This window comes from Neoarthrinium moseri (assembly GCF_022829205.1).
Source record: "Neoarthrinium moseri strain CBS 164.80 chromosome Unknown scaffold9_Wmoseri_CBS_16480, whole genome shotgun sequence".
In the NCBI taxonomy this organism is placed as follows: domain Eukaryota; kingdom Fungi; phylum Ascomycota; class Sordariomycetes; order Amphisphaeriales; family Apiosporaceae; genus Neoarthrinium; species Neoarthrinium moseri.
Window position 1 is genome coordinate 408,453 of NW_026055123.1, and position 24,448 is coordinate 432,900.

Genomic DNA, 24,448 nt, shown 5'->3' on the forward strand with positions numbered 1-24,448 from the left:
ATTTGTCGCAGCGTCCGCTTTGGTGCGAAAAGAAGCTTGGACATGGCGTCTGTCTGATTTTCATTTAAAGACTTCCCGTGATGGACACCCGGACTGGCGCTTGCTCTGTCTACCAAGTGCAGCACGACGACCTCTGCGACTGGTTCGGACTCGGTCTCACATCAGCGTAGGAATCCTCCACTATACCTTATTGGTTTCAGGCTTCCCGTGTAATTGTGGGGCGAGTCCGAACCAGCGAGTGGCCCAGGGGTCTCTCTCAAAACGACCCAGTCACTCTAATTCGGGAGACTAGGGTGATCATCCAGTGCCGAGTTGCTGTCTGTGTTTTGTCTTGGCCGCAACGAATCATGAGATCTGCCATGGCTGTGCCTCAGTCGTATACTCCTGAATGCCAAGTCAATTTCCACGACTTGCGAATCGAGGAACACAGATGTTGGCTAACGAGTCCGGTTCTGATTATAAATATGAGAGATTGCTCTGTTTTGCCCCTTCTGATGTAATTGGACTTCATCTAATCTCTCACCAAAGTTGCAGTACTTCTGAGACATCAAGTATGCGACTATGCGCTGCGTCTACCGTGGCCCTGGGCCTACTTACCGTTGGCTCAGGAGCTCTCCTCCCGGAGCCCGCTAAGGACCTGAAGACCATCTCTAGCGGTCTCTTCCCGGGTTTCTCGATCTCTTACAAGCAGGCAAGCCTTCGAAACTCCCTAATTCGCTGGTCTCCCATAATAACCCCTTATCGAACAGACACATATATGTGAGACTACCCCGGGCGTTAAGTCGTTTGCTGGCTACGTCAACCTCCCGCCGGGCACCATACCGGGACAACCCTTCCCGATTCACTCGTTCTTTTGGTTCTTTTCTGCACGGTCCCCCAACAGTCAGAATGCACCTCTCTCGTTGTGGCTGCAGGGCGGGCCTGGCTCGCCGTCGGTCGTCGCTGCGCTGGGCTCAAATGGACCGTGTATCGTGCTCGAGGATTCTAAGACGACAAAGTTGAATGAGTGGAGCTGGAACTCCGGCGCGAACATGCTGTATCTTGACCAGCCCGTGCAAGTCGGTTTCTCCTACGATGAGCTTGTGACAGGGACCGTCAACGAGACGCTTTCACCGTTCTTAGTTACGAAGAGCAATGCTTCGGTAGTTGGCGGGGACGATTTGAACGCACTTCCGGGGATATTTCCGTCACAGAAGCCTTCCCAGACCGTAAATACCACGGCCTCATCGGCGAGGGCGATGTGGTGGTTCCTACAGAGCTGGCTGCAAGAGTGAGTTCACTTGTTCTTTCTTTCTTCCCCTCTCTGCCCAGAACACTGAAGATTGAGTGAAAAAATAGATTTCCCGAATATAGCCCTCCTAACAAAACTTTATCTATCTGGGGCGAGTCATACGGCGGACATTACGCCCCGGCTCTTGCGTCGCACATCGCGGCCCAAAACTCACTGCTCCGCTCGTCGCAGTCCAATATGTCGAAACACGCGATTCCTATTACCGTCGATGCCTTGGGACTGGTCAATGCGTGCATTGATAATATTGTGCAGACGCCACTTTATCCCGAATTTGCATTTAACAACACGTACGGGATCCAAGCCATCAACGAGACTGAGTATAAGGCCGCGCGGGCTGTTGTCCCAGAGTGTATACGCCTATCCGAGAAGTGCCGCGCCTTGGGCGACGAGCTTGATCCGCACGAATGGGGATCCGTCAAAGAAGTCAACGATGCATGCGCGGCAGCATTCATGTTCTGTTTTGGAAGTGACAAGGCCGCATCCAAGATGCAGCCGTTCCAGACTAAGGGTGTGAGTTTTGTTATCCCCCTTTCCCTTTCCGCCCAATGTTATGTAGTCCACATGCTGAACTTCGTGTTGTAACTGAAATAGCGCGACCTCTTCGATATCACCCAGCCGAAGCCCAACCCATTCCCGCCTAAGTTCGCTGCCGGCTACTTGAATATGCGCGAAACGCAACAAGATCTAGGTGTCCCTCTCAACTTTACAGGCTTCTCGGCGGCTGTCAAGACGGCTTTTGATTCGACAGGCGACTTTATTCGAGGAAAAAGTCTCGCCGAATTGGGCCAGTTGCTCGACGCCGGCACGCGAGTCATGCTGATGTATGGCGACGCTGATTATCAATGCAATTGTAAGCCTGCGTTCCGTCCCTCCGTCTGTTTATGGTGCTATCACGTGGGTTGGAACAGAGAGCTCAAGATTTCTAACCTGATGCAGGGCTCGGGGGAGAGCAAATCAGCCTCGCAATCAACTCGTCTGTATCCGCAGGGTTTCGCGCTGCAGGATACACAGATTTATTCACGAACAGCTCGTACAAAGGGGGAGTGGTGAGAGAATACGGCGGTCTTTCTTTCGTCCGTGTTTTTGATGCCGGTCATGCAGGTACGGCCTTCTCCCTCACCTGAAATACCCCCTCTTTCCCAGAACTGACTCTCTATGATTTCTAGCACCATATTACCAACCCGAAACAGCACACGCAATCTTCACGCGCACTCTCGCCCGCACTGATATCGCTACAGGCCAGTCTAACAGCTTTAGAGCCAGCAGCGGCCCGTCCAGTTCTTTCGGCATCAAGAACGCGATTCCACCCCCAAACAAACCGTTGTGTTACGTCTGGGATGTTTTCGAGACGTGTAGTGCGCGCGAGACTGCCCTTTTGGCGGCCGGCAGGGGCGTAGTGCGTGACTTTGTGCTCGTTGGGGAGAGGACTGATAACGGAACGGAGATTCTGTATGGGAACGGAAATGTTCATGGTGGCGGAAATAATCCGTCGGCTACAATTTCAACATCAACACCAAATAATACCGAGACGGCCAGAGCAGGAGCGGGCAGACGTGTTGTTGGTGGGCTAATTGGTGGATTAGTAGCTGCAGTTAGTAGCGTGGTGCTCTTGATCTGGCTATAAATTCTATCGATAGTTTGTAATGTGGATATAATTGTGTACCTATTTAATTGAATTTCTTTTTAAATAGGTGGGCAATCTTTGATACTCCGTTGCCTTGGTTTATAAACACTTTCAACTCTCGTGTCGTTGGCGTGACGGTTGTGAACAAAGGCTGTTGCCCCGAATAGTTATCCAATTATTACGACAAATGGCAGGCGTGCGAAGACGTCACGCAACCGCATGAGAAAGCTCCGAAGCATATCCCCCTGTCTTTGACTATCTGATGCTGAAGACAAGACTTAACTTTGCATTGGCTGAAGCCCCCGCTTGGCAATAGATTGGTTATACCTGACCTCGTCTTCCTCCCCGTCACGCTTATGCACATCCAGCTGCAAGTTCTTCTGGTTATGATGCAGTCCTTATAACAAGACCAAAGCTTTGCCCTTCACCACTTTCATGGCGCAAGACACGCAACAGCCCTTGCCACGAGCTATTATGGGGTAGTCGTTAACCTCCAATGATAATCGGTCGAGATTGTCCAAGCCCAGCCATCTCGCCGCACCATCGCCGGTAACATAGAAATACCAGACGTCCTGACAGCGGAAGATTCTTTCAGGTATTCGAGAGGCGTTCCACTCATCCTCAGGATGTTTCACGACGTAAGTCTGTGTGGTATCATTCTCCATCTTTGCAGCCACCGGCCAAGTCAAGTGCCTATCGATTACGCGTCGTCTCTCAACCTCAGACTGTCCCGTCTCGCAGGGACATTTTCTTAGTATCTGCAACTTCACGCACATGTCTTGCTTTTCACGAAACCCAAGTCGCCACTTTTTGCATACTTGGCCGCTGTGAGCCCAGTCGTAGCTTTGCACCACTGTAAAGGCGTCCTGTCCATGGTATCCGATATGTGTGCCAACAACCTTGGCAGTCCACACCCCAGGCCAGAATGAGATGCGGGGCTCAGAGTTAAACAAAAGCTCTCGGGTGGCATCGATACCAAAATCAGTCATTCCATCAATTATCCGCGCCTTTCGAATACCGTCCCGTGCGGGTACGCCAGGTTTTATGTGCAAGCTACCACTAGCCGCATCCGTGGGATCAGATGCCTCCATGATATCCAAGAAGACGCTCCAGCCGTGGGAACTGATCAGAATTGCCCTTGACACATACTCCTTTGTGAACCGACTTCCAAGTAATAAGCGGCAGACCAGATCGAAACACTGGAGAGTGTCAGGCACGGCTTGCCGAAGAAGTCCCTCACTGTCAGTGATGCTTTGAGTTTCCGTGCTAAGGTCCTCGAATGTGTCCAGGGAAAGCGGCATCAGTTCGCACCCAGTCAGGTCTCCCACTTTAGCAAAAGCGTAGACAACGGCAACGATTGCTGACCAAGAAATGTTTCTCTTGCGACTGATGCTAACCAGCTCGATCGTGTCGTCACACAAATCATCAGTATCGATGTCGAGAAGAAAAGAAGCTGCTCGGAGGATCTTAGGTCGCAAAAAGTAATTGGTAGACGCATAATCCACGTTTTGTTCGAGTGTATTCGAGTCTTCGCTATTCTGTGATGACTGGTTGAGAGAAGCAGGCTGAATTGTGTCGTACTCATCTAAATCTTCAGTATCCTGGGATAAGTGACTCAGAGATGCAACCTTGATGGTATCATCACTCGGCGGACTTGAGTTGATATCAAAGTGATTTATACATTTTGAGACGAGCCCTTTCCCATAACCAATCAACTCGTCACCTTCTATGCCATGAGATGTCAGGATCTGCCGTAGAAAGCCTCTGGCTTCCTTTCGTTGATCACAGCGGATGTAGGGGTCAGCATCATCCCGGTTCAACGTGAACACCGGTACATTCTCCGATGCCCGCTGGAGAAGAACCGCAGAGACCTCCAATGAATTGCACGACTCAATCGTTACATTATAGGGCCCGGCTCCAAAATGCACGAGCGTATCGGACAGTCGCACCAGCACACTGATGCCCAGGATGTGGTAGCACCAAAGCACAACTGAGGAAATACCTCGATCGCAAGAGAGCTGCAATATGCAGTCCTCGGGAAATCTCTGAACGGAGTCAAGAGATTTGATGAGGCCACGTAGAATGACATATGGCATCGCTCTATCTGAGAGGGATTGTTGGTGGACAGGTTTGGCGGACTGACCACCACGAGACTTGCGTCGCTTTGCAGGGCGCTCCTGCGTGGAACGAGCTTTCAGCTCCTTCAAGATCTTGTCCTCAATAGCAGCATAGTGGTGCGCCCATGAAAACCCCGCAGTCTGCTGTTGGCAAGCCAAAACGGTTCCGAGTAGCGACACATAATTCAATCCGTGGCTGGTCGCCGCCCTGCTCTCAATGAGCATATCATCGATGGCCTGTGTCAGAGCCTGCGATAGCGATTGATGTTCGTGGGACCACGCCAAAAACGACACTTGAATGACCATCGACAGCAGGGCTGGGTTGCCACACGTCAATGCTTGCGTGACCGTGGGACCCGAGCCGCTCTCTAATACCAATTCTTTCATGAAGTGTGAGAGAGGGGTACTGCTAGACCGGGATACAATATCGCGAAAATGCGTTGCTATCACATCGTCCAGGCGATGCCGGCCTAGGATGTGGGCAAGTTTCAATTCGGTCAACTCATCGGAGCCAGAACGCTCAATTGCCTCTCGTACAGCGAGGGATCCCAACCTGAATGCGGTCTTGGTCAAGGGAGCGACAAAATTGGTCAGCTCAAGCCCTATCTGAAGGCCTACGGGGATAGACATGTCGATCCCTCACGAAGTAGCCTCTCTCGAGCACAGTTCCGAGATTTGTGGAAAGCAGCAAGTAGCAGTAGTAGTTCACCATGTAAGCGTTCAATGAGGATTTCCTCCCCCGAATGATGGTGACGACCACCATATGCAGATGGATATGCGGCTGAGGATTGGCGCCTCCGCGGTCATCAAGGAGGTTAAACCCGAGCCTGCCGTGACGCCCCTTGAGCACTGCCACGGCTGCAGGCAGACTGGCAGATTGGAGTTATTACAGTTGGAGTAAGCCTATGCTGCGCCGCCAGTCGCTTCCCACCTTCAGCTGCTAACAACCCGGGCTCCTTTGCGCATGGCAGGGCGCAGGGGATATGCGCTTTTTATCATGATAAGCCGAAGCTCTGCACTTGTACGCATTACTATAAGGGGGAAAAATCATCCGAATGCAATGTCGCCAGCCCATCGAAATAGTCTTTACCGCAGCACACTGTCAATTGACCCATGAGTTTCCACAGGGCTAACGCTGGCCTGCGATTGGGTGTCCGTCAAGAGACCTGAGGCGCACGGCAATAGGACAAGAAAGCCTAGGATTTTTGACTCGGGACAGGACGCCGGCCCGAATTCTCTTTGTCGCTGTGCTTAAACTAACCAGCAACCGTATAGACCCGAGTCTCGTTTAACACACACCAAAGCCAAATATGTGCTTCTTTATCAAAAGTCAAAAGTAGTCCTTCTACATGTTATGAGAAGGCCGTAAAACTATTTCGATAGATTACAGCCAGCTGGCTAGGTGAACGGTCGTTCTCATGGCCGCAATTCATGGCCGTCCTTCCTCGAGCTGAGTTCATAATAATCGTCTCGGGAGTCAACAGGTATACTCATCAACATCAATGGCATTACAAGCCAGTTGCATCTCTAGGAAATGTCACTCTACTTAATTTCAGTTGATAACCAGATTCCATCGTCCCAAATGCATCCATCGCCTTGTAAGGGTCAAGGCCAAACGATTGACTACCTCTTCCACACTTATGTTAGCCCAATCATACCACGGAACATCTTTCAACACATACAGCCCAATGTCTAAATAGTGAGCTGAGATGGCTCTAAGGTGTCGCTCGTGTTGTATTACTCCCGCAGACGGCGGTATCTACAGATGTACCCGGAGGACGGCGCAGAGACCTTTGGTTCGGGCTGTGGGGTACCAGATGTGATCGTCTACCACCAGAGCGAACTTCCCTTGGTCGAAGTCGGGGAGTTTGGGAACTTGTCCCAGCCAGAGTCGCTCAGGGTGCAGGACGACACTCCATCTCTTAATCTGTGCCTTTGTGCGCAGAGTGATGCGACTCGGCCCACCAGTCTGGAGTGGGACTTGGATTGCTTTGAATTCCTGCTCGTAACCAGAACCGAGGAGGAAACCTCTGGTGATATCAGTCCACGCTCGTAAGACCAGGCAGGTGAGGTCCCGACGAGAAGAACCACGACCAGAACGTGTATCATTTGCATGATGGCACGGATGACCCATGGGTACATTCGGAAGATAAGGAATGGACAACATGTGACTCCGCTGGTACAGATATTGAGCAGGGTCGGGACGAAGTCTCAAGCATCTAGCATTAGGTTGGCGGCAAGTTGCGGCATGTTGCAATTCTACGCGGATAGATTGATGTCCCGTCTAAGCCAGGTTTTCTGCACAGCTGGGGAGGGAGGAAGTATTGATATAATAAACCACTTAAATCCATTGTGAAAATTCAATTTCTTAAGCCTCAGGTTACAGATAGCAGCTAGCTCTTCCAGAATCTGACACGGGTCTTTCATGTCTCGGGAAGCCAGCAGTTTGTATGTCGGTCATTGTGCTAGCAACACTGAAAGCCCTGGAAAACGCCGGCTGTTTCTGCGTCACTTGTAGCCTGACTATCATGAATCTAACTTTCGCCTGAAATGGTTCCTCGCCAATGGCCGTCGGCATATTCCACTTTTGTCAGGTGTTTCATCCAACCAAAGAACTTCAGGGGTCCGTTGACGGGGTACCTAAGGAGGTGGTCGCCGGTGACTACTTGTGGCTCTCTATTTGTTGCGTTCTCTAACCTCCTCGCACACCAGACTCGCCACACTACACTCTAGCCACCGGTGGTTCTCAAGCATGTTCATACTTCTGACTATCACTTCACCCGAGCACTAAGACAAAGCGCTTCCGAGCAAGCTTGATCTCGATAATGGTGCTCACAATGAAGAAGAACACGGGCTCCCACAACCAAGTGGCTGGACTCCAAGCCACGCCCAAGCCGAAGGCCGCGAAGATCGTGAGACGCTGGAACGAGTACTGGAAGGACGGCCAGCCCGAGAACTGGCAGCAGCTGATGCGAGACCTCGGCTTCGACAACTTCGAGTTCAAGAGCAAGACGCAGTGTCGCAAGGTAACGTGCCAGGAGGCCCTCGCCGGCGTGAGTGCCGAGGGCATAGAGGCTAACCCCATGTGCTGGGATTACAGAAGCTCCGGAAAGTCTGGGTCAACATCCATGATTTCCTCGACGCGGTCAAGCAGGGAACGCGCGTGCATCGATTCAAGAGCCAGCACGAGCTGTCGCAGTATACGCTGCGCTCGCGCAAGATCTATCCTCGGAACCAGGTGGAGGACGGCAGTCCGCTCCGCCAGTTGCTCGCGCACATATTCAACCCCAAGCTGCAAGAGAGCAAGGTTGGCGCAAAAGAGGTCAGGGAGATGGCAGATATGTTCGCAGGGATCACATTGACAGAGTAAGCAATGGGATGATGGCATGAGTACGAGTGGCCAGACTGCGCGTTGGAATGTTCATGTATTGGCTTTGGTATCGACGACTAGCTCCTGATCTCCCATAACCTGATTTTCCCTGTGTCGTTGCCGACTGCCAGCGAATCGCTCTTGCTTCCAAACGCCACTGCTGTGATGCGACCCAGCGGCGTTTGTGCCGTGGGCCAGTTTCGGTAGACTGTGCAGCTTGGTAGATGTGCAAGACGAAGGGCATCCTTCTTGTGTCCGCTTCCGAATGCTAGAATCTGTCCATCTGGGCTGAAGGTCAAGAACGTAACCGGTGTCGTCAGCTGCTCGAACCTCCGAGTGGGCTCAGGCCTCTCCTTGAGCTCGAGCTCATCATCCGTCGAGGGCAGAATCAGGTCTTCGCGGTTGTAAACGTTCATGACACCACTATTTGATCCAATGGCCACCCATCGGTCGCCGCCCAGGAGTTTGGGTCCATTCCGCCCTCCGAGGGCGATGACGGTGCCGCCAACGGAACCCTCATCGTTCCAGATTGCTAAGAAACGCCTCGATGCCATGCTCCATTCGCCGACCTGACCTCCCTTGCCGAGAATGGTCAGACCGTTTCCAGACTTCCACCACTGGAAGTCGGCAATGCCTCCCCTGCTATCCAATCGAGCAGCAGCAATCCACTGCATCGTGTTTACGTTTACAATGTTGATGGCGCCGCCTCCTTTTCGGGTCGTCGCAATCATGCCCAGCCACCTCCCGCAAGGGCTGAGCTTGAAACGTTCCCATGTCCTCTGCTCCAAGTGATGGCCCTGAAGCTTCTCGGTCTTCTGAACTTGGCCTGTCGGCAAGTCCCAGGAGTGGATGAAGCGCCGGCGGCCTGCGAAGAAGATCTTGTCTCCACTGGGGCCGAGAAACTCGGCATGTCGGACGGGTACTTGTTTGACTTGCACGGAAGTCAACAAGGGGTTGGGTGTAGGGTGCGCAGTCGGGGCGATGTGGTGTAAGTAAAGAATGGTCGAAGTACTCGAGGACAGGAGGACTGGGTATTCCGGGTGGAAACAAAGCGCAGTAACTTCGTCCTTGTGACTGTCGGCCATGTCTCTCGATCGTTGTATGTCGATGACTTCGGGTCGTAACTTTGTCGGTTTTGCGCCGCTTCCCATGAGCGAGTTTGCGTCCCGCAGGAACTTGTCCAACGGCAAGGCAGAGGGCTCGTCACCAGCCTCGCTTCCGCTGAGATCAGAGGCCTCGGAGTTGTCCGAGGCAGCGGACGACCTCCGGCGGCGTTTGGCTGGACGTTCGTCTGCCATCTTGGCCCAGTCAGGCAGGGGGTTTAACCGCAGATACTGCTGTCGCAGCCGCCTCGTGTACTCTAGTCCGTTGACGACGTCCTCCTCCTCGCTTATCCGCAGCTTTCGCAGCTGCGTGGCAGTGGCCAGAGACACAGTGAGGCGCTCGTCGTCGCTGTCCTCCCAAGCAGGTGGGTTCTTGGTGTCTTTCGGGGCGGCAGCCTTGGCTGTGGCGGGCGCTGGTACCAGCTCCTTGGAGCTGCCAACGGGCGCATCCAGGAAGAACAGTTGCGCATCATCTAGCTCCTCGAGGTTCCCGCCGGCACCCTGCTCTCCCTCCTCGTCCAAGGGCTCAAGATCGGAGCCAATCTCTGCCAGGGCATCGTTCTTGAAGAGGTTCTCGCGAAAGTTGGCCGTGTCGCCCAGGACGAAGCGCTCGAGCTCTTCTTCGTCCGAGTCCTTCTCGAGGATGCGGGTCTTCTGGGCTTTGGCGGGTGCATCCTCCTCGCTTTCGTAGTGGGACTCATCGCGCTCGGAGAATGACGCGAAGTCATCCTCATCGCTCGAGTCTCTCCTCTGCTTGGGCGGCATTTTTGCTGCGTGAGAGTCCAGGGATTGGTGAAGCAAAAGTCCAACGATCGCACTTCTCTCGTGGACGGCTTCTGGCAGGAAACTTTTTTTTACTGGGGTCTGGTAGCCTTGCATCATCTGGCGGACTGGCAGGGATTGTGGCCCCACTCAGTCCACTCACTCACTCGAGCCTTGTGATTGCCCCTCCTCAAACGTCTGGCTGGAAAATGCATCCTAGGTATGGTACCTACTGGGTACCTCTACTACCCCGGCAGCCCCAGTGTATTGTGCACAATTTGGCCACTATTGCGACTATTGAGGTCACTGTCAACTACGTCCTTAAGTGACCAACCTATATATACGTTATGGCAGGCCGATTTATGTTCGACCGCCGGTGAGCTCATCTCGGCCACTTTCAATCTGTAAATTAACATTTATCATATTAAAGCTCTGTATTTCGAAGACGATTCTCTACTCCAGCCGTCGCCACGGTTATATGAAACTACACATTGGATTGCCGTGACACAGCTGCTAACTCGCTCGTCAGCGTCCCCAGATCATCGCTGACCGATTCAGCACTCTTGAGGGTCAGGACGGCGGCTTTTTGAGAGACATGCATGAGATCCTCAATTCCACCTCCGCGGGCCAGCCCCGCAACGAGGACCCCCAGGAATGTGTCGCCAACACCGTTGACTGAGACCGCGTCCGTGACTGTTTCTGCCACCGGGAATAGCCTCATGTAAATCCCCCCAATCTCGGGGTGGTCGTGGAAGGACCTGGTCAGAATGAAGGGCTCGAACGCTGCGTCAAGCAGACGTGGGTCGTCCTTGCGCAGTATGGTCGTCAGCAGTGCTCCTTGGTCGCCCAGTTTCGTGATGAGGGTAGGTATATATGGCAGCAGCTGGACGGCTTGCTGCGGGATGCCCGCGTTCGTCAAGCTGGCCGAGGTGATGTGCACAAATCGGCCTCTTGCCCCCTGCATGCCGAACGCGTCGATTACCTCCCACCACTTCTGGTTGTCCAGGTATCCGTTTTGCTGTGCTGCGGCGTGCATGGCTGCCAGTTCGTACTGGTTAGGTGTCGCCAAGTCAATGCTGTTCTTCGGATATACCCCAAGGTGAACTTGATTCTTCAAGGGGCAGAATATACGCGCTGACTTGGCATTGGACACAGGCTCGAACGCAACTCGAGCGTTGTTGTGCTTGCCGGCTTGAATCCATGACCTGATGCTCGACTCGGACCAATTTCCGTCAACGACCAGCCATTTTGGCTTAGCTGCGGCGACGGTAGCGCTCCATTCCGTAGGATAAGAGTGATTTGCGAAGATATCCATGTCGGCCATGGCCAGAACAAGACTCTTGTTTGCATCGTTAACGGCAACGTATTGCGCTGTCCGGCTTGATGGCTCGCTTAGCTGACGTATATGTTGTGTATCCATACCAGCAGAACCAAGCGAGGCTAGTACAGTCGACCCAGCACTGTCCGGATCAGCGTATACACCAGACGACAACAGATTTACTTGTACTTACACATCATTTCCCACCATGCTACAGAGCTTAACCGTCATATCGCCAGAGACCTTGTGTGCGGCTAACGCTACATTGCGCCCTACGCCACCTACGGATTGGGTAATCCGAGCGGGATTGGATGTATTCGTGTGAGGGACTGGATGGTTTGCACTATCGGCACCGGCATAGTCACAACTCAAGTCTATGGCAACCGAACCAGCTACCAGGATATCTGCATGCTTAGACACCTGTTACTGTAGTTAGTCAACGTAGATGTCAGGATCGTATGGATATATGACCACGTGATGGCCTCTCGTGTGATTGAGAACAGCACTCTTAGATGCATACCTGCTTGCCCGATTCTGGTTTACTTGACGACAGCGTTACACCTGTGAATTTTGTCGAGGACTTTTCTTGAGGCTTGCTACAGGTATGTGTTAGAAATCTAGCTCTATAAGATGAGAGTCCAACGCTCACGCTTGCATAGGTATGGCTATATCCCCTGAAATCATCTGAGACACCGCAGCAGCCACCTTCGCTGCCCGTTCTACATTGAACTGGACAAGGGCCTTGTTGGCCGGTACGCTCCGGCCGTTAGTGAGCTCGCGGATCCGCTGCAAAATGAAAGGCGTGTTTGCGTGGCCGAACGCTCCTTGTTCCTGTGATTCGCGAACAGCTTGCTCTATGATCTTGTTCATCTCATCCCTCGGGATCGAGGACTGCTCAGGGATAGGATTCGCAAATAGCAGACCCGACTCAATGCCCATAATTTCCTGCGCCAAGATCATGGCGGCAGCTTCCTCGTCGCTTTGCACCACGGAAGGACTCTTGACTCCGCTTTCGCGCGCCCAAAAGGCAGGGAAGTCCACCTTCCCATCACGCCCATCGGCAAACGTCGAGACCAGAACTCCATGGGTCTCCAGGAACTCGAGTGTTCTAGGTATATCAAGGAAACCTTTACAGCCGCTGCTGACGACAGCTACTCTAGTTCGCCCGAGCTCGGTCAGATCGGCCGAGATGTCGAGGGTGTCCTGACCACCTCGATGGACACCGCCCAAGCCTCCAGTACCGAAGACCCGAATTCCAGCTAGCCTTGCGAGAACCATGGTGCCAGCAATGGTCGTGCCACCGTTGATTTTCCTTCCCGCCATACCCTGCCTATAGTCAACACACTGGCCCGGCTCGGCGCAAAGCGTTTATGCTCGCGGTTCTGGAACTTACCATGCCGGTGAGGAATGCGATATCCCTCCGTGACGCCTTCATTGGGGAGTTCTCAATCATGTGAGTGATTTCCTCCGGAAGAAGCCCGACAGTGGGAACACCCTCCAAGATGCCGCAGACAGCTGGGACACCGCCATTCTGGCGAACTATGTTCTCCAGGTCGAGGTCGTCGCCCAGGGCCCCGTGCGTGTAGATGGTCGACTCGAGCGCCACAACGGGCTTGTTCGTTGCCAATGCATCCCTCACTTCCTCGGATACGTTAAGGACGTTTTTCAGCGCACCAAGAGCTGGCGGCGCGGTCGCCGGAGCCACCTGCCACGATCTCCGTAGTGTCGTCGAAAATTGGCGGTACTGTTGGGGCCGGCTGCATCGCCCAGCCAGAGCACCCGACTTCCACATGGCCCTCATTATCTGACCCTTGCCCGGTCCTGGTCCAGTTTGAGCCCGACGCAAGAGGAAAACCGGGCAGAAACAAGTATCGCTCGCCAACCACCAAAGGCAGTTCAGAGGATCTCGACGTCAGATGGTCTTGGAGTCGGATCTCTGTCAATGCCGCTCTTATACCTGGTAGATATAAGTCGTCTTGACCAATCAGCTATCTCTGCAACCGACCTTGACAGCAGCATGCCTTGCCAGGATGTAGAGTCACTGAACTGTTATTGGGGGGGCCAGCTGTGAAGTTGCAAAGGGCGTGCGATGCCGGCTTCGGCAGGCTCCGAACAAGGGGCGGTGCCGTCTTGCCTAGCGTGCCCCACATGATAGTTTAACGATCTGGGTATCTCTAAATCTGAAACCTGGGCTGCACGGGAAGAAGCTTCATCGTCATAATAGCAGTGCTGCTAAACCCATAGCTTCAGGGCTTCCAACGCGAATGAGAGAAAAGATGGGATGAAAGAGCCGTTAAGACGTTGGTATTCCAATCGTGCTGAGTCCCAGCCAACCGGAAAGTGCAACCTGGAGGTTTCGCCCTTGTTAACAACTCAAGAACCCGCCAAGAGTTAAGTGACATGATGAATTCAGGTTCATTTCGTGATCCTCCTGGGTCATATTGCAGCCGAACGCCAACGCATGAAAGCAGACTAAAGATGCGAATGGCCCAGGGTCGTGAGCCACCTGCCCAGGTTCCCGGGGTGGTCCATATTGGCCTTTCAAGGTTATCGCACCCTTCGTCACTTTTAATAAGACCACCAGTCATCTGTTATTGGTGCATCATGCCGTGTCCTTTCCTGCCTTGTTTCCACATCACATCAATGATGGTGGACATATAGTTGGCTAAACGGTGCACGACTGCCCACTTAAGCACTCTGTTTCTCGACACTTCCTCTTTCGCATGATCGTCTAGTCATCAGCAAGCCGCCTTTCTCGCGACGCAAACTGCCTAAATGGCGTCAAAGATACTGGCCGCATATGCGGCGCTCTGCATTTCCCGGTCCGCGGCGCTCAATTTCACGATCGCCAACGGGCAGATTTTCACACCGGGCTTTGCAATACTTGACGCTCCCCAACCCGGAACACCGCTCGGAGGAGGTCGGTAACTAGGCCAGAGCCCGGTATTCGGGACACATGCTAACAGTGTTTGAAAGATACAATTGAGGTTGCTTTGGATGTTTCAGCCAATGGTAAACTGAATCTCCCACCGTACGGCGACGATAGCCCCAGCCAGATCCACAACATCACGATATTTCTGTACAGTTACGAGACGGGGAGGAATTTCACCATCACCAATGGCACCGAAACTGGGAATAACGCAAGTCTTGGCGACATCATGCTCTTGGAGCCTGGATCAACAGTGAAGCACGTCAAATGGCATTGGCCGGACTGCCTAGCTGGCGACGGACAGCCGACGTCACAGGACAGCGACCGTGGAGTATACAATGTAAGGAGTGCCGGCTTCCCTCACCACAGCAACTATATGGTGACCAATCTAACACTGTGCACCAGATATCTATCCGCCAGAACTTCCGGCTGAACGGAGACGACCACTACACGATCTTCGATGTCCCGATTTCAGTGACGAACAAGATTGACTCGTCCTCAGACAGACCATCGTGCGATGCCCTCAACAACCCGCTCCTTTCACCGGAAGAGATCAATGCCACGGCCGCCAACAACGTTGGCATCCTCTTTGCGCCCGGTGACGCGACGCAAGTTGAGCAGTCGGGTACGGGTTCCACGGGCGGCATAGGAGGCGGTAAGCCCGAAGCGACACCTGAAGATGGTCTCGGTAGTGGAACTGCGATGTTGAGTTGGAGCGCGGCCGCAGGCTGGATGGCTACTCTATCTCTTACTGTTGCATTTTTCTTGTAGTTATACCCAGAAGCCCAAGCTGGTTTCACCTTTCTCTTTAATGTGTTAAACCCTCAATCATTGCGAGCTACTGAGCCGCGACATAGGCAATTTCCATCGAATCTGGACTCTATTACCATTCCCTCTCCGCGTTAATATGACCAGTCATGGTCTTGATAACCGTCCAGAGCCCAGCTACGTCGAAGCTTGGCGACGCAGAGCTGGGACGTGCACCAGTGTCGTTCATCGCCCAGACTATTTCTTCAAGTTGCAGATCATTACGCAAGGGGTTGGGAATGAATTGAAGACGAGTGGCATTGCTCCGTTTACAGTGCTATTGAAAGCGACTCAGTCTACACGAATCTTCACACGCCCAGCGTTCATCGATGATTTTTCCACGTCATAAGATTTTAGCGCATCAGACAAAGTAAATAAGCCTTACCAAGGTGATATGGTGCCCCCAATGACACATGAAACCTTTGGAGGGACAGGACAACTCCAGCCGAAGTTGGGGAAATGACACCACAAGTCCACAAGTCGATGTGCATTAGCATGTCCCGAAACGGCCACGAAGTCGTGGGACCCCTTGGCTGCCCGTCCCCATCCCCCCAGCATCCCCGCACTTACAGGAACGACGCTGTCGTCTTATTCGTTCCAGCACCTCCATGGCGCACAGGGCTGCCTCGGTAGCTTGCTTCCCCAATGTCTTGTGTATGCATGCATGCGTGCAGATGGGAATCGCAGTGGGTATCACCCAGCTGTGACACACTATTTAGGGACTGCACAGTCTCTCACTTGGAGGGCTTGCTTTTGTTTGGAGCTTTCCCTACGCCCCTTAACGCGCGGAATCCGACCTGAGATATACAACAGAGCTAAGGCCGACTATAATCATAGCACAGGTTGCCCCGATCGACACTTCCTGTAGCAGATATCGAGATGCCGTTCCACAAAGGCTGGCTCCCTCGCGAAGGGTTCACGTCGGACCCGGTGCTGAGCTTGATCGGCAAGACCGCATTTAACCCAGCATTGCTACTGCCTGTTTTGCTGCTGGCCAAGTTCACGAAGAAGGGCGAGGACATGTCTATACTCCACTCGCTAGCATTCTCGAGGGTCAAGACTTTGTTCTACATTGGTCTGGCCAAGTGGCTGAGCGCCTACTACTCAGAAGGGGTCGTGAATAACTGGACTAAGGACAAGTACGACTGGCCGAATGAGATTGCAGTCGTCACCGGTGGAGCTGGTGGGATTGGTGGCCATGTCGTCCAATTGCTTGCCGAGCGAGGCGTGAAGGTTGTGGTGTTGGATATCCAGGACCTAACTTACGAAGCTGGTAAGCTCTTGAAAGATCGTGTTCCATCCAACGACGAGACATTCAGACTAATAACCCAATCAGGCCCCAATGTCCACTACTACAAGTGCGACCTGACCAACACGTCCGACGTCAAGAAGGTGGCCGCCAAGGTGCGCGCCGAGGTGGGCGACCCGACGATCCTGGTGAACAACGCGGGCATTGCGCGGGGCAAGACGATCCTGGAGACGACGGAGAAGGACCTCAAGTTCACGTTCGACGTCAACACGTTCGCGCACTTCTACACGGTCCGCGAGTTCCTGCCGGCCATGATCAAGCGCGACCACGGCATGGTGGTGACGGTGGCCAGCTTCGCGGCGTGGCTGACGGTGCCCAACATGGTCGACTACGGGGCGTCCAAGGCGGCGGCGGCGTCGTTCCACGAGGGCTTGTCGGCCGAGCTCAAGACGCGGTACCGGGCGCCCCGCGTGCGCACCGTCGTCGTCAACCAGGGCTACACCAAGACGGCCCTGTTCACCGGCTACCACAACGACTCGCCCTTCCTGGTGCCCGCGCTGCAGCCCGAGAGCGTGGCCGAGGCCATCGTGCGCCAGATCCTCACCGGCAAGAGCGGCCAGGTCATCACGCCCGCCTTTGGCTCGACGCTGCAGTCGCTCCGCGCCCTGCCCCATTGGTACGGCTATAGCCTGCGCGCCAAGGGCGAGAACATCATGACCAACTTCAGGGGTAGGCAGGTGGTCAAGGATTTGGACACCCATTATGAGGGTAGGGATAAGGAGTCTGTGGAAGAGAGCGCTGTGTTGGTGCCCGAGGAAAAGTCAAGGAGAGGGGAGTAATGCTGCGGAATGGCAGGTGGTATCTGTGAATGTGCACACTTGATCGGGAGCTGGCCTTGTACCACTGCGTGGGTCCATTCAGTGCTCGAGGGTGAAATATGCACGTGGAGAATGTCCATGTGGCAAGAAACATGTCGAGGTCTGGTAAATAGCCCCCCTGGGTGGAGAGAGAATGTTCGAATGTATAATATCACATCGAGAATATATCAACAGAATACCGTATCACTATACTACCAGTATCATCTCATCGCCAGCGTGTCTGTAATGGTTCGAAGCAAGATGGGGCCAACAACGCCAAGCCAAGCCAAAGTTGCAACTGACATATGTACTTAGCAATTATAACAGTTTTCATAGCTTGGGCTTCTCCTTCCTCCCGCTTTTCACATGTTTCGAGACTTCTCCCGTGAAAAGAATATCGGGATAATTCATGCCTGCTTCCATGCCCACGCCATTCCCAGTCTTGAGGCGCCAATTTGCACCATCTACTACCAACACTTCACCGTTCACATAGTTGCCGGCATCGCTGAAAAGGTAGACGGTCGCGTCCGCGATATCGCGTATGGTGCCCCAGCGGCCGAGGGGAACACTGGCGGCGATCTGGGCCTTGGTCGTTTTGCTGCTCGACAACCGCAGCATGCCCTCGGTGTTCTCGATGGCGCCGGGGGAGATGACGTTGGACGTGATGCCGTAGGGGCCGTATTCGAGGCTCACAGATGCCATTATTGAGTCCACGGACGACTTTGCAGCGGACACGTGGGCCTGGAATGGCATGCCAGTGTAGTGGAAACTTGCAGAAACATAGATGATTCTGCCGCCCGTTAGGCCGTCGGCAGTGGGGTACTGATTCCGCCTTGCGGATTCGATGAGATATGGCACTGTCGCCTTGACGGTGTTGAAAGTGCCAAGGACGTCAATGTCCATGACGGACTTGAACGCATTGGAGCTCAGCCCAGAGATGGGGGCAACAAAGTTACCGGCGGCACCGGCGCTATGGTCAGGACATATCAGCTTGCTGCTTATTAAGAGGTGGAAATAGTAATCTGAGTCTCACATGACGAAGTCAATACCACCCAGTTCATTTGCGCATCTTTCAGCGGCTTTCTTCAATGCTTCGGGCTGTCGAGTGTCAGTACGAGCACTGCATAGAGAGAGTAAATGGTCGACCTACATCCCGCACATCGCAACCGCCAATTCCGATGACCTTGGCGCCTTCCCGCGCCGTCGCGATGTCCTTGGCCGCCGCCTCGGTCTTCTCGACGTTGCGCCCGATAATGCAGGCATTGGCACCCAGATGGACGAGAGCCCTTGTCTGGGCGCTGCAGATGGAGCCAGCTCCGCCGGTGACGAATGCCACTCGGCCATCTGAAGGGGGTCAGCATCGGCAAGCCATGGGACCGGGGACCTGCATTGACTTACTGAAGATGCCCTCCTTCCACACATTACTCAGATACTCGGCCCTCTCAAGCGGCATCTTGACTGCGATGAGGGATAGCGAGGACACTTGGCAGAAGTGGAGTGCAACCTGGTCTCGCAAAGGGAAGGTGGCCAGCGAGGAATTTGCACGCACTTGGACTTGAGGAGGGGGGAAGGCAGGTCTTGGCTGACTTTGGGCTTCCAAGAAAGAAATCAAAATAAGAGTAACATGTTACGATACTCGAGAAGTCAATAGGCTTCCATCAAGGACATCTCGTCTCCGGGTGTCTGGGGTAGTTATCGATTATGTGGTGGCATTCGGCAGCGACCCGCAGCCTCGGTAGAGTGTGGGGAACGACGATCTTAGCGAGGTCAAACTAGCAGAGTCCGCGCCGCGTCCCCGGCTGACTTGAGTAACCAGGAAGTTATCGCTTATCAGATACGAAACGGGGCATCAGTCAGTCTCATACATGAGTCTTTCTGGGTATACTAATGCGTCGCCAGCAAGGCGTGGATAGAGTCTTCCTTTCCTGGGTTCCGCAATGTAATCTCTGTAGGTAACCAGTCTGCTGTGCTCATCAATGGTAACAGCTGGACATCAGCGACGAACGGCGGTATCGTCATTGTAGTTTGATGTATTGAAACGGCACAGCACGCAAACCATATTCAGCCACTGTTTAATGATAGGCGCAGCACATATATGCATGATACTGTATCGTAGGGGGAAACCTGCAGCAGAACAGCAGAACCCGCGTATTGATTTTGAGGATGGCAATGAATTTCAATAGCATGCTCTTGATTGGCCGGCCCCGGATTCTAACGTGGTATGCACCACACAGAGAGCGCCCCGACTTGCCTGGAGACCTGACCTCATGTGGAGCGCGCCCAACTTTAGCCGCTAACTTCAGACTTAAGCTACCTGAAGCTTGTTGGGCTAGCGGCAAGGTGCGTTGATGTTCCCGCCCGCCAGCCAGCAGCCCGCCCTGCACCCATACCGTCACCACCACCTTTCGACCTCGTGCGACCACCGCTCACCTCCCATCCCACTGTCCTTGCATCAAGCTGCCCAACACCCCGACCCCATCGCGACTTCGCCCACTTGGCCACTCTCAGCTATGGCGTCCAAGAAGGTCTCGGTTCTGAAGTTCGTCGGGACCGTTTCCCTCGGTCTTCTGACGGTGAGTAACGCCCTGTATTCTGCGATGACGTCGGGCTCGATGCCGCCCTCGCACTCCCCCCACTTACTCTCCTCTGCGCGCCCCGCCTCTGCGTTTCGCACCAACTATCTGCTGGACGTCGGATCGTGGTTTGCAGACTGGATTATGGCTGCAGTCTGGAATACGGATCAGAGTGTGCTGACAGTGAGCAGGGCGCATCCTACACCCTCTCGACCTTCACGATCCCATCCCTCCTCGACCTCCCCTCCTCCTCCAGCGCCGCCAAGGCGTTCCGCTCGATCAGCAAGACCGCCACCACTCACCTCAACGCCCTGACCGGTGCCGCCGGTTCCGCCTTCCTTCTTGCCTTTGCCCTGTCGCCGCGCGGCTACAGACATCCGTACCTGCTCTACACGTCCTTGTTCGTCTTCGGGTCGAGATTGACCGACTTTGTCACCCCCTCGCTCTTCGGTACCTCGTCTAGCTCATCCGCAGCCGCCCAAAGGAGAGCTGCCCTTGCCAAGGCTCGCAAGGATAAAGCCGCCGCAAAGCGCATGGAGGCCAGCTACGAGGTCCTCGGCGACTCGCACAGCGAGGAGGGTTCGGCTGGCCTGAGCGGTGAAGAGCTGGACGAGGAAATCAACGGCGAGGAGATCCGTGGCGAAGTTGAGCTGTTCGTCAAGAACCAGCTGGTGCAGACCGCCATGGCCGGAATTGGTTTCATGATGGCGGTTGTTGGTATTTGGGGCGACGGAATCTATGATCTTGCTGGTAGCGAGACCCTGGTCATTGAGCTATAAGGGAGGGACGAGGAGGGGGTGGTTCATACGACAGTGGTTTCAAAAAATGCCCAACGCAGGTCAGGCTACTATTACACTCATTATAGGCGAGAAAGGAACCATCCCTTGCACCCACGGGTGCCAAGGGCGACAGAGGATGAACGAAACCAGAATATCCTAAAGGGACTGAGGAAGGATGTATGAAATAGGTACTGCGCATGTTTGGGCTCTCCGCTCCTGCGAATCCTCATGTTTGGAATTAAAATAGTGTCTAGAATACGAGCCATTTAGGTCTACCTACTATAAACAACACATTCCACATTGCTTCGAGATCTGGCAGCTGTTTCTACCCTCACCTAAGGTTCAACCAGCACAAGCACCCGATATTGAGGGCACTCAGACCATGGAATTTATGGTTCAACCCGTGTCCAGCCTGTATTTTGAGAAAACCATTATGTACAACATCATGTTGAACCATCCTGCCGATCATGCTACACGAAATAAGACCCCCGTCGACAGGGTCTTACACGTTACTGCATGGAGTGGGCTGGGCGCCATGTACGGCAATTTAGCGTGGGTCAGCTCTGGAGACCAGCCTTTGCGATTTCCATCACGATACCCCCGTGAATACTGCTTCGATCCCCACATCCGCTACTCAGCCACATCGGCGGGCGTGTCTCTGAAGCGGACCATTAATGGAAGCTGTCTCGTGACTCCGGTGCTTCAGCAATTCAAGGCAAGCAGCCTGCCATGTCAGCCATGGCCGAAACCGAGCCTCCGAACCCGCTCCGCGAGTTCATGAATGATGGACCCCTCCGGTCCAATCCCACCACGGAGCTGCCGCCTCGCAAGAAGCAGCGCATAGTGCGCACTGATCAGGAGGCCTTCAAAGACCGACTGCTGCGGGTAGCTTGGCGCGCGAGGAATTTCACCTACAAGTACGACAAGATTACCTCGGAGCAGATACGCCTGATTATTCTCAACCCCGCTGAGGATTCTGGGGAGTCGATCAGGGTAGAAATGGTGACGGTCCCCGTGGCCAGCCTAGACATATACAAGTACGAGGCGCTTTCATATCACTGGGGCGAGCTTATCGCCGAACGGCCCGTCTTCATAAGCTCCCAGCATGAACAGAGCAAGGTCGGTCGGGGGCACGCGCCCGAGGCCGTGCGATTGAGTCGCTTGCAGTTATACGTCCACGATAACCTATACAGAGCCCTGAAGAATCTCAGGCTGCGGGATCGTAAGGTACTACTGTGGGCTGATGCGCTATGTATCAACCAAGAAGATACGAAGGAAAAAGAGGCACAAGTCGCCCTGATGGCGAAGATATACTCCAAGGCTCATAGAGTTTGCGTATGGCTAGGTGATCGGGATAGGCACTCGGACCAGGCCATGGGTTTCATTTCACGAGTTGTCAAAGCCCACGACCTGGATGAGCTCATCGTTGACCATGAGGCCGAGAACTGGAACGATCTCTTGTTCCTGATGATGCGCAGCTGGTTTTCTCGAAGGTGGGTGATACAAGAGCTCGGTCTGGCGAGAGATGCGACAGTTCATTGCGGCACCATGACGGTGCACTGGATGGATTTCGTAGATGCCATCAGTCTCTTCAACCTCAATTTCGGCAACATACGACGCCTTCGTGGGTTTGGGGACTCTTCTTCTGAGAGCCAGGACCGCACCCTGTCTTTAACCTCGTTGGGCGCAACCATACTGGTGGAACAGCTTAGCAACATCTTCCCTAGGAAGGCCGATGGAACGCTTCTGGAACCAACGAAAAGCCTCGAATACTTGGTCTCAACATTGACCGCTTTCCAGACGTCTGATCCACGAGACACAATATATGCCTTCTTGAGTCTTGCCGCGGAAACTTCCAGAGTATCTGCTTCGCAGCAGGCACGGGTAGTGAGCATAGAGCCCAAATATGACAGAGATCTACTTGAGGTCTACGTCCACTATACCAGCTGGGTAATCAGTAACAGCAAGTCGCTAGATATCATATGCAGGAGATGGGCTCTCCCCGAAAGACAAAAGGCCACAGTAGGATACTACAGGCTAACCACACTTCCTTCATGGATCAAAACGATACCCCAAACACAGTATGATAGACGGTTCGACGAGATCGACGATACGGATGTAAAAGATGAGAACTTGTTCGTTGGTACGCCTGGGAGCAGGCGATACAACGCTTCTTTTAATCTCCACCCAGAAGTCCGTTTTGGAATGGAGGTCGCGTTGACACGCGGGTCATCGGACGAGAGCACCAACAGCGCGTCAGCACCCATCACTCCTAACTTCAACCTCAAGACCTTAAGGCGTCTCGATCAGCAGACGTCGGATGCGAGACTCTCCATGTTTCTCGATGATATGCACCCAAGAGATCGATCCTTGTATGTCAAAGGCTACGTGCTGGGCACCGTGGTCTGGAACACCCAGCCTATTGAGGACGGTATTATCCCTGGCGTCGCACTGCAGAAGTTCGGTTGGTCCGAGGACCCCTTTGCCGAGGGCGAATACAGCAACGTTCCCGACCCTCTGTGGCGAACCCTCGTCGCCGACCGTGGCCCGGATGGCAACCCCCCGCCAAGTCTGTATCACCGAGCCTGCCTCAGGTGTCTCGTCCATCATGCGGTAAATGGCCACATAAACACGCGGGTCATCCTGGAGAGACGGCCCCCCGCGATTGTCAAGGAGTACGTCCAGCGCGTGCAGGCCGTGACTCGGAACCGGGTCCTCTTCGAGGGGAAAGCCGCGCGGGACCGCGATGAGACCATCGGCATCGGCCCGCCCCAGACGGCCAGGGGGGACGTGATATGCATTCTGTTCGGCTGCAGCGTGCCCTGCGTCCTGCGCCAGAAGAAACTGGCAGCCGACGATCCGGCGCTAATACCGGGCACTCGGCCGGAGTACTATGAATTCGTGGGCGAGGCGTTTGTCTATGGCAAGATGGACGGGCAGGCTATCACAGGGCTTACTGTTGAGGAGCTGGAGCGCAGAACGCAGGAGTTTCGCTTGCTGTGAGCAAAGTCCAGTCTTAACCACCTACTATACTTATTTCACTAAATTGTATACCGGTGGTTCCATGGCAGAGGTTGCAAGGTTGTGGCCTATACCAGAGCGGAGCTCAACGTCAGCAATGCCTGCATGACTGTGATGAGACCTACTACGCCACGCGGACCAGATCTGAGGCAAAACTTTGTCAAGTACTTTATCGACTTTGGCGTTGAGTGAAATCCAGCCTAAGAGCCTGTAGAGGGGGTTCTTGATGCTGATCAACGGATACGTATACGGAACTAAAAGCCAGAGCCCCTTGGCCCCGGTTGAGACATTGCTAAAATAAACAACTTGTAACCTTTTTCTCTATCGTTTTTTTGACTTCTAGCTCGATGCCTGCGATTGGTCATCGGGATAAGTAGCGATTTCGAACCATTTGTCGTCCAACACCTCCCTAGCACTCAAGCGATCCTCGGGCTTCCATGTCAAAAGCTTCCCTATTAGCTTCGCCATTACTTTTGCTTCACCCCGAGAGACAAGTAGGTATCGCCCGTGTGAGCATTCATATCTGGGTTTTGTCGAACAATTGTGTACGGCGGCCATTCTGTCCTTGATCGAACGCGGCTCAGACCTCGCTAATACGGGATCTTTGGATACTGTTTTATGATCCAGCTGAGAAGGATCTTTCTTCGG

At 53.7% G+C, this 24,448-nt stretch overlaps 10 protein-coding genes across 10 annotated transcripts; 6 read left to right on the forward strand and 4 right to left on the reverse strand.

Moving 5' to 3' along the window:
- Positions 1 to 553: 553 nt before the first annotated feature.
- Positions 554 to 2,915, forward strand: JN550_003714 (uncharacterized protein; the record flags this gene model as incomplete). The annotated part of the gene is made up of 6 exons (XM_049315149.1): positions 554 to 759; positions 884 to 1,270; positions 1,339 to 1,801; positions 1,883 to 2,141; positions 2,228 to 2,392; positions 2,458 to 2,915. The coding sequence occupies 6 exons, from the start codon at positions 554 to 556 to the stop codon at positions 2,913 to 2,915; spliced, it is 1,938 nt and encodes a 645-aa protein (XP_049174284.1).
- Positions 2,916 to 3,313: 398 nt separating this feature from the next.
- JN550_003715 (uncharacterized protein) lies at positions 3,314 to 5,662 on the reverse strand (the record flags this gene model as incomplete). Its single annotated transcript, XM_049315150.1, has 2 exons — positions 3,314 to 4,568; positions 4,632 to 5,662. The coding sequence occupies 2 exons, from the start codon at positions 5,660 to 5,662 to the stop codon at positions 3,314 to 3,316; spliced, it is 2,286 nt and encodes a 761-aa protein (XP_049174285.1).
- Positions 5,663 to 7,869: 2,207 nt separating this feature from the next.
- JN550_003716 (uncharacterized protein) lies at positions 7,870 to 8,402 on the forward strand (the record flags this gene model as incomplete). The annotated part of the gene is made up of 2 exons (XM_049315151.1): positions 7,870 to 8,085; positions 8,133 to 8,402. 2 exons carry the CDS (start codon positions 7,870 to 7,872, stop codon positions 8,400 to 8,402), a joined length of 486 nt encoding a protein of 161 aa, XP_049174286.1.
- Positions 8,403 to 8,479: 77 nt separating this feature from the next.
- JN550_003717 (uncharacterized protein) lies at positions 8,480 to 10,270 on the reverse strand (the record flags this gene model as incomplete). The annotated part of the gene is made up of 1 exon (XM_049315152.1): positions 8,480 to 10,270. The coding sequence occupies one exon, from the start codon at positions 10,268 to 10,270 to the stop codon at positions 8,480 to 8,482; it is 1,791 nt and encodes a 596-aa protein (XP_049174287.1).
- A 481-nt stretch (positions 10,271 to 10,751) lies between these two features.
- Positions 10,752 to 13,377, reverse strand: JN550_003718 (uncharacterized protein; the record flags this gene model as incomplete). The annotated part of the gene is made up of 5 exons (XM_049315153.1): positions 10,752 to 11,727; positions 11,779 to 12,005; positions 12,106 to 12,181; positions 12,235 to 12,911; positions 12,979 to 13,377. 5 exons carry the CDS (start codon positions 13,375 to 13,377, stop codon positions 10,752 to 10,754), a joined length of 2,355 nt encoding a protein of 784 aa, XP_049174288.1.
- A 983-nt stretch (positions 13,378 to 14,360) lies between these two features.
- On the forward strand, positions 14,361 to 15,285 carry JN550_003719 (uncharacterized protein; the record flags this gene model as incomplete). The annotated part of the gene is made up of 3 exons (XM_049315154.1): positions 14,361 to 14,505; positions 14,562 to 14,854; positions 14,920 to 15,285. The coding sequence occupies 3 exons, from the start codon at positions 14,361 to 14,363 to the stop codon at positions 15,283 to 15,285; spliced, it is 804 nt and encodes a 267-aa protein (XP_049174289.1).
- A 915-nt stretch (positions 15,286 to 16,200) lies between these two features.
- Positions 16,201 to 17,409, forward strand: JN550_003720 (uncharacterized protein; the record flags this gene model as incomplete). Its single annotated transcript, XM_049315155.1, has 2 exons — positions 16,201 to 16,594; positions 16,658 to 17,409. 2 exons carry the CDS (start codon positions 16,201 to 16,203, stop codon positions 17,407 to 17,409), a joined length of 1,146 nt encoding a protein of 381 aa, XP_049174290.1.
- A 348-nt stretch (positions 17,410 to 17,757) lies between these two features.
- On the reverse strand, positions 17,758 to 18,880 carry JN550_003721 (uncharacterized protein; the record flags this gene model as incomplete). Its single annotated transcript, XM_049315156.1, has 4 exons — positions 17,758 to 18,397; positions 18,461 to 18,525; positions 18,578 to 18,771; positions 18,826 to 18,880. The coding sequence occupies 4 exons, from the start codon at positions 18,878 to 18,880 to the stop codon at positions 17,758 to 17,760; spliced, it is 954 nt and encodes a 317-aa protein (XP_049174291.1).
- An 895-nt stretch (positions 18,881 to 19,775) lies between these two features.
- On the forward strand, positions 19,776 to 20,779 carry JN550_003722 (uncharacterized protein; the record flags this gene model as incomplete). The annotated part of the gene is made up of 2 exons (XM_049315158.1): positions 19,776 to 20,000; positions 20,192 to 20,779. The coding sequence occupies 2 exons, from the start codon at positions 19,776 to 19,778 to the stop codon at positions 20,777 to 20,779; spliced, it is 813 nt and encodes a 270-aa protein (XP_049174292.1).
- A 738-nt stretch (positions 20,780 to 21,517) lies between these two features.
- JN550_003723 (uncharacterized protein) lies at positions 21,518 to 23,782 on the forward strand (the record flags this gene model as incomplete). The annotated part of the gene is made up of 1 exon (XM_049315159.1): positions 21,518 to 23,782. The coding sequence occupies one exon, from the start codon at positions 21,518 to 21,520 to the stop codon at positions 23,780 to 23,782; it is 2,265 nt and encodes a 754-aa protein (XP_049174293.1).
- Between the last annotated feature and the right edge of the window lie 666 nt (positions 23,783 to 24,448).